The sequence below is a fragment of the Rissa tridactyla genome, chromosome 2 (assembly GCF_028500815.1).
Source record: "Rissa tridactyla isolate bRisTri1 chromosome 2, bRisTri1.patW.cur.20221130, whole genome shotgun sequence".
NCBI classification, from domain to species: Eukaryota; Metazoa; Chordata; class Aves; order Charadriiformes; family Laridae; genus Rissa; species Rissa tridactyla.
Window position 1 is genome coordinate 11,215,090 of NC_071467.1, and position 8,676 is coordinate 11,223,765.

Here is an 8,676-nt window from a genome sequence, read left to right on the forward strand (position 1 = left end):
CACACCCTGCACGGGGCACCCACAGGTCTTGCGACCAATGTCTCTGAGCAAAGGTTGGAGAACTCAGTGGAACTGCTCTGGTACCCTCAAAGTGTTTTGGTAACTTTCCAACCACCGTTTTGTAACTCATTAGCTAAAAGACAAGGGGGAAACTATTGCAGTTTTTTTTTTAACTTCAATGAATTTCTTTTTTGACCACTACTGAAAACAGGGGAAAAAAAAACCAGATATGCTCAGCCAGCCTCAGATGCCTTTCGCATACAGAAATTCTGACATCATAAAAGTCTGAGATCTGGAAACGAATCATGAACATACCAGAGGCTGGAGTCAGGAGGTTTTTCATCAGTGTGGCTGATCCCTGACTTTTGACCACAAATGATGTAAAATGACAGGAGTCTTTCTCTGGAAAGACTCTGTTCTTTTTTCATCCTGGCAGGGCAAGGAAATCTCAAGACGTCTGGTCAAGGGAGACGTCTGTGTGGTGAATGCTACAGCAGATGTAGGATGAAACCTCTGTCAGACTCATCACTTCGAGGAGCAGCTAGTCATATACAAGCCACAGTCAATTTACTTCTCATTGGGAGCAGCTGATCAAACTGAAGAGGAGAAATGTGCAGGACTGAGGCTCAGTCACAGAGCCAGATACACGCTCACCATGCCGGGTGCTCGGCTGGCTGTGCTGTGGGTTCCTTGGGGAGTTGGGGTCCTAGAGGAGGCCACATCCCACAGCAGCTCCTCAGGGTGTGCAGTGGGACAGACCTTGCAGCAGCCCCAGATCTCCACCCCAGGGTCTGGGCCACCTGACCAGTTCCTTCTGGAAGCTTCCAGGCATCAGGCTTGGTTCCTCTGGAAGCTTCCGAGCTGCCAGGCCAAGCTCTCTTTGGGGTGACGATGTTTTCCTAACCCTGCCAGGCACAGCCTATCCCTCGAGGTCTACGGCAGCTGATCCTTCACAGGAATGTTCTACCCCCTCTTCTCTTTGCTGCTTCTCTCCGACCTCAGCCAGGTCTCTCACATCTGCCTCAGCCTTTATCTCATCCAGTGCGGCAGCAAGTCAACATGGAGTCACTCCCTCTGTCGGCTACAGACAGGCTGCAGGATTTGGCCTTCAGGTCTCTGATCTCTGTAGCAATAGTACATGTGTATTATGAGCAGAAGAGACAGAAAGGATGAATGAAGGTACAATTAACAGTTAGGATACTTCGCTGAAAGAGGACACGGCCCAGTATTCACTCTGGTGAAACTTCTGTGAAGATGGGGAGGTCACTCGGTTCTCTGTGCCTTTATCATCCTGTGAAGAAGGATGACGCCCTTTCATGGTGGTGTTGCCCATCAGCTTCAGGCAAAGACACCAAATGGTGTGAGGTGATATTCAGTAATGACTGTAAGAGTGCTGGAGATGGATGCAGTGCACCAAACTACAACACTGACCTACGTGGGCATGAAAGAATTGTGTAACAAAGTGATGTGGTGAAGCGATGTATGTCCCTCATGCACTGGCCTTCTACATACTGAGTTTGGAAAGGCTTAAGGACCAAAGATTTCTTTTTGTGTGTTCACTTTTTTCTGTGTTTTTTTTTTTTGTTACAATCATTGTTGATGTAGATGCAAGAGGTGAACTCTCAAGTTATTTATATTCTGATCTGTGAGGCTATCTTTCTGCCAAGAGTCTTTCAAGTATGTGCTAGCTACCCAATTTATTTTGTCCAGATTTAGCTATTGATTTTGCTCTCTCAGCACAGCATAGTTCTGCATGACACTGAGAGACATATGCATGCACACTCTTCCAAATTTTTCCCTTAGAAGCTTAAACCTAAGGGAAAAGAAGCATCTAGACCATTGACTACCTAAAGAATTTTATGGCACTTCTTACTGAGTGTGTAAAGCTTTGGTGACCAACCTTGCTTTCCAGCCTGAAAGAAACTTTCCCACTGCTGCAGCAACTTCAGTCTCTGCTTGCTTCATCTGTCTGTAGCTACCACTACCCATTGTACTACCTCCTTCAGTGTGTAAAGGCCACGGAGACAGAAACTGGGATAGGGATATCCTGGTGTAAGAAATTAAAGTTTGTGAGAAGCTTCTTAAGTTTGTAAGAAGAGCTGAAATGAGATGATCATTATTTTCCTTGATCACATTTGTTTCTCCAGAAAAATGCCATGTTTCAGGGGTGTACTAACCACCCAAGAGGGACTGGAAAGGAACCTTGTTCTTTCACTCCTTGCTGCATAGTGGTATCCATGTTGTATTTGCATTCGAATACTTCTTGAGAGTCTGATTAGCGTGTCACAGCAACTCAGTGTTGAGACTGAGTTAGAGCCAGAAAGGAATTGTCTCCCAAAACAGAGGAATCACTGGGTGTTGACCAATGGTTTTATGTCTTTCCTCTGCAACATGGCTTGCTTTCAAGGGTCATTTGGTAGAGATGGAGGCAGTCCTGCACTGCTTACAATCTATTTCTCTTCCCTCTATGAATCCAGGAGCTTCAGTCTCTACCGTGAACAGACAGTCCACTGGAAAATCTCACACTACTTATGAATCTGCTACTGCCTGTCCTTTAGTTTTATAGGCCATTGGAACTAGATGTGATGCTGACATTCAGATCTGATTTTCCCTGCAGCTTATGAGCAGTTGGATCCATAGTTTTTGGATCACACATATCTCTAGTGTCAACACAACAAAATGGATGTGATAAAATGAAATGAAAAACCAGCAGTGCTCTGTCAAGACCAGCCTGGTTACTGCATAATAGAAATTAGTTCTCAACAAAGACTTTCGCTTCTGTAATGCCCAGAGGATCTTGTGGCTAAGATAAAGCCTGATTTGTTTAATGGCTTTCATGCCCAGAAAGAATAAAGACATGCTCCATCCACACATCAGCAGCTGGACCTCTGGAAACCTTTGCTTAGAAAGAAAAATTAAAATGGATAACCATCTTTTTGTCACAAGGTTTCCCCCCTTCCTCTCTTTTCTTGGGGCAGTCGGCAGCACTTTGCAGCTAGTAAATCTGTTTGGCAGGTAATCTGCCACCCATAGACCAGATGCTGCTTTGGCAAGGTTGGCTTTCCGGTTGCCATGGCAAAGCTCAGGCAGGCAAATGACACGGATGCCGTGGCACGTTGCCAAGGTAATCTGATGGCACAGGCCTTTGTTAATTGAAAGAAGGAAAAGGGCTGGTGCAGCCTGCTTTTCCCTGCCAATAAAGGCTGAACTTTGAGCAGGGTGCAGGACTAATTAACTGCCTCCACCAGCTGTTGGCTGTAGCATGCCAAATCTGACAAGTGGCCAGGGCCATGCATCCTTAACCCTTGCTGTCTTCTGGAGGAGGGGCAGAAGGTAGTTAAGCCTTTGGAACACTTGTAAAATTTTCTTTTATTTGAAATATATCTAGTGGGGAAAAAACGAACCCAAACCCAAACATGTGGAGGAAAGTGGTTATGTTCCTCCTGAAGACTTGTGAACTTTTTTTTGGTTGGCTCACTCTTCCTGTGAGTTGGTGAAGCTGTCAGGACACAGAAGCAGTCAAGTCATGTATATACCATCCAGGTGCATTGCAGAATAAAAAGGTGATGTGCGCTAAAAATTTCAAGAGTGACTAGTGATATGTTAAAGAAATCTGATTTGTTGGGGGGGGACCATCTCCAGTTCTGGCCATGTTTACTTACAGACATCTCTAGCTCCCACTGTGCTAGGAAAAACAGAGCGGTTTGGGTTGGACGAGCTATGAAAGGAAGCTTTCCTGAAAGGGGCTGGGAATAACTCATAGGTCCTGGGGTTTCATCAGAGGTTGCATTTCATGTCTTCATCTCCTGCTCCATGGCATGACCAGGACTTTGGATAGGCAAAGACATATAGTGTGGGTATGATCAATAAAACTCGGGGACCCCACAGACCATCTGCATCTTTCTCAACCAATTTTGAGTTTACATATCCCACTTACAGTGCTCTGCCCAATCACCTGGAAACAAAAGAGAGCAAGTGAGCAAGGAAAAGGGAATTTGCAGCAGCTTTTCTCTTCTGCAAATTAACTCATTCTGCACCACAGTCTACAGAGTCACTGGCATTAGCGACAAGTCAATACTGCAGCAATGCCTTCACTAGGTCTGCCATGGCCAAGAGTAGAGACAGATATACAACAGTGGCAGCAAAGAAAATCTTTTTTGCTCCCAGGAACTATTCTTACACTCCTTGTCAGTCCTACCAAGAGTTCTTCCTGTATAAGTATCATCTTTTGTTTTAAACTCTTAATTGCACACTTACACAATAAGTTGTTTACCTGGTTTTAAGTGATTTGGAGGCAAAGCGGAGAAGTGTTCATGTAGTCACTGTCTATTTCTTAGGACACTTAAAACATAGCTGGTTCAGAGCCCAAATACAAACCCAGAGACTCAAAAACACTCTCAGGGCACTCGTACGTGAACATTTGCAAACCGAGCTCAAAGGGCTTAAGTCAAACTCTTTGTATTGCAGGTGAAACTCACAACTCTGGCCTATGTAATAAAGATAAGACCAAAACTCCTTTCTATGATGCTGACCATAAAACTAGTTTCTATGACGGCTCTCTGGTACCTGCTGTTTATGGTTGCTATGTTGTCATTTCACTGGCTACTGTCAGACATCACTACTGTTGCTTGCCACCCTGTTTCATCTTGCCGTCTCTCATCCCAACAGGTCCTGCAACATTCCAGTCCTTTTACAAACAGTTAGTGGCATACAGGATCCTACACCCTCCCCACAGAAGGGCTTTCCTCCTGGGCAGACCCTTCCAGTACCCTTTGTCTTTTGCTGTCTGTAGTCTCTATCCAATGCAGGTTGGAATAACTGTCCATTTTCAGAATCCTGTATGTAATTCTTTTCCCTATTCGTTTTCAGGTGAATTAATTTTATTTATTTCACTAATGGAAGAAAAGTCACCCAAACTGTTCCTTAAGTGACAAGCGATTGATGCCTGGCCCATCCAGTTCATTCCTTTTGCTGAGTGAAGGGAAGGGGCATTTGTCTCTGGACATCTGACTTGCCTGTCTTACTACTCAGCAGCAACTATTAACACGTTCCCCTCTCATTAAAGGTTTCAGCCATGGGTCTTACAGCTGTAATGGATAAAATCTCTGAACTAACAGCATCTTTAGTCAGGGGTTAGTTTTGCCAATGTGTGTCTACATGGAGAGAGGGAGAGAGAGAGAAAGAAAAAGAGTAACAGCCATACTATTCTGTTGTTTGAAATAAGTCTGTTGCTTAAAAGGCTCTGGGCAGTGTAATTTTTACTTTTATAGGCATGGCCTGGATGTGTTTGACTTTTCAAATCCTCTCTTTGGAGATCCAAAGGGGTCTGTTTATAAAATCTGCATCTCAGACTCCTTCCTATATGAAGTTCAGAGAGCAGTTTCTACTGCTATGTATAAATTTGTCCCTGATGCTTTATCCTTGGAAGAATCTCCTTCTAATTCAAACACTTCCTTTCACAGACAAAAAGGGTGTCTTAGGCAGACTGTTTCCTATACACACACCCCCACACACATACTTACAGATATATATATATATATGTATATACAGAGAGAGAGAGAGATATGTTCTGGCTGCTGTGGGAGCCTTTGTACAAAGTCTGAAACATTAACTGTATGAGCAGCAGAGGAAAATCAGTGCTTCTTTTGATCAGTTCATTTCTCCTGCCAAGTAACTGCCTCTGTCCTTTCATACCTCATGCTGCCTGCAACAGTTGTCAAGTCTCACAGAGGGAGACTGAGATGACTCCTACTTCCTGTTCCCACCAGAAGCAGGCCCGTAATTCATGCATTTGCACTGCAGCACCACAACCTCTCTTACGCTTGTTAGCTGGTTAGACAGTTGGAGGTATAACAGGCAAAGAAGTAGGTCAAAGACTGAACTGAGGTTGGGAAGTATGTCATACAACGGTACCCTATTTTCAAAAGCCTCCTAGTCAGGAGTCTTGTGTATAGCATCTCCTCCAACTGACCTGAAATGTGCCAAACATGCGCCTTGGTGTGTGTTTTTCCCGTACCCATTCTGTACTTGTACTTACTGGTTTTGGGCAATTCAAAGAGTCCACTGACAAAAACTACCTGCAAAGAAAGTACTGGAGTTTATTGTGCCTATTTAAGCTTTTGACATGTTATAATAAGATTCAAAAACATGAATTTTTTACCAGCTTTGTGTGTGAGCAAAGATGTGGGGTTTTTTTTCACAGTCTTATGACATAGCAATAGAAATATGAGAGCTTGGAGAGTTTCTACTAGCTTTGTGGTATTGGAATAACCACCTTCCCCTAGTGCAGAGATTAAGTCCCCATTCCCCGTCTCTTCTCTTTGCTAAAATAGGTTGAGGCCCTTAAACCTTTGGCTACCTAGGGATCAATCACTGGAAGAAAAAAGTGAAAAAAATCTCAGTCCTCCAAAACTCGTAAGTACTTGAGAGCGTACAAAGCACACATGAAAAATCACAGCATGGGGAACAATCATGATATATTTTGACTACAAACCTCAGGGTAGATGAGGCTGCCCTATCAAGCGCAGTTACTTTATAACAGGAGTAAATGTAAGAGCCAGGGTTCTAGTACTAGAGAAAGTTTAATTTACCAGAGAGCTACGGGATACACAGAAGTCAATGTGCGACATCATGTTGAGGTAACTCATGGCCTGTGATGTCATTGCCCCCATGGGCGATGAAGAAATGATTAGGTCATTTCCAGCTTCTTTGGAACTGTGGTAGCACAGGAACAATTCGTACACTAGATATGGCACTTACGATCTCATATGCAGCAAAAATCAAGGAGTAAATAGGAATGTCACTGTTTCTGTCTGCTGTATGCATGCCGTAAGACAAAATAATTTCTTTAACTTGCTCAGTTCTTGGATCAGTGCTCCTGGTCACGTAATGATTAGAATCCGAATTCAAGGCTTCATCAAAGTCTCACACATTCCTGCTTGTAGCGTACACAAGGGCTTTCTTTCCCACCAGCATATTTACATGTGGAAAGCATCCTGTGCTTGCAAGGGTTATAAGGCACTTAAAACCTATGCTCACCAGAATTTGGCCCCCAGATGCAATCACTGTTGCTAAGAAGGTCATGTATGTGCTGTAGATATAAGGAGCCTGTCAGAGGTCTGCGCAGTGTTTGTGAGCAGTTAATTAAAATCATGTATTTAGACACATTAGCACTTCCCTCTGTATGTGAGTGTGAGCGTGATATCTGCAGGAAAGGAAGCATTAATCTGTTAGCAGCAATTGCATCACGTATATAGATCTTATCACAGTGTCTTAACTTTTCCTTTCAGTTTTTTACTAAAAGCTTTCAAACCTTTTATCCATCCAAGCCTGAATCACAGCATATATTTTATTCACACAAAACAAGGTCTTGTTAAGTGAGTCTGCCATCTCTGGTCCATATAACACCTTGTGTGTGAGCAAAATTAAAAGCAGATGATAAACCCCATTACGAGAAATGCAAAAAACTTGTAATAGTAATTTTCTTCATTTTCATGGAAATTAATATTAATTCCAATTGTGTTTGTTTTTTTTTTTTAAAACCCTTTTACTTTCAGTGGTGTCTATCACTGATGAGATCACTCAGTGTCTCGATAGCTCTGTTCTGTATGTGGCTCTCGATGCGTATCAGTAGAACTGCAGTCAGTAAAAAACTGTTGCTGATGACACATAAGAATCAGAAGTTAATGACAGAGAAATGTGACAAAGAACAGCTGCCTGTGATAACATTTTCTTGGATTTCAGATCTGAACATGAGCCCTTTGAAATGTAATTGAACACAGGAGATTCCATTGAAAGTTGTTGCGATGACAAATCATTAATCAATTTTGCTCTGAATCAGATATGTTGGTCATAACTCTGAAATCAGAGGAGCATTTCCTGTTTTCGACCTTCAGTATTAACATTTTGCATGGCTCTGGGCTTCAGAGTTGTGTTAAAAATCATTACTACAAAAAAAGGGAACATTTATAGAAGTTCCTTTTAAATGGACATTTTTTGTAAACACAATTTTAATCAAGCAAAGTAAAATAGATAACAATGAACAAAACAGGGTTCTGATAACCACTGCATATTATCAACAAATACTTAGATAATATTTGACATCATGTGTTTAATTTTTGAGCTACTCTCTGTTTTTCTCTCTCTCTTTTTTTTTTTTTTTAAATTTAATTTTAGCTAGAGATGAAAGCAGAAAACTGTTATTCTTCGGAAACCTAAGTATAACTGACCTGATATTGTACAACAGTCAGGTAACACAAAGTGAAAACATTCTTGGAACTGATCCGTAAGAAGTAGTTCTTGTTCTCCAATTGAACATGTTTTCAGCTTTTACTATTGTGGCTTTAAAAGCTAATTGGTTTCAAACCTGCTTAGAACAGGAAAACCTAACATACTCAGGGGTTAGCTGTTTCCTCCACTCAATATGGTTAGAACACAAATTTACAGAAGCTGCAGGGCTGAAGAAAAGCTAGGTGATTAACATAAAAAGCCATTTAACATTCATCAATGCTTAAGATTTTTCGCTAGCTGCAACACAGGGCATGAGAAAACAAATAATGTCATAGAACAATGTAAATAAAAACTCAATAGACCGGAATACGTGTTCAGGATTATTCAATTAATCTATGTTTTTAGACTCTGTGACATAGTTCAGTGAAAATCAAAACAGAATACATT

General features: G+C 42.0%; 1 protein-coding gene across 1 annotated transcript in view; it reads right to left on the reverse strand.

Moving 5' to 3' along the window:
• LOC128906368 (uncharacterized) overlaps nucleotides 1-6,671 on the reverse strand; it is a 49,983-nt gene extending 43,312 nt beyond the window's left edge. Inside the window, 1 exon segment of the mRNA XM_054193504.1 lies at nucleotides 6,591-6,671. Coding sequence (XP_054049479.1) covers nucleotides 6,591-6,671 — 81 coding nt within the window.
• Between the last annotated feature and the right edge of the window lie 2,005 nt (nucleotides 6,672-8,676).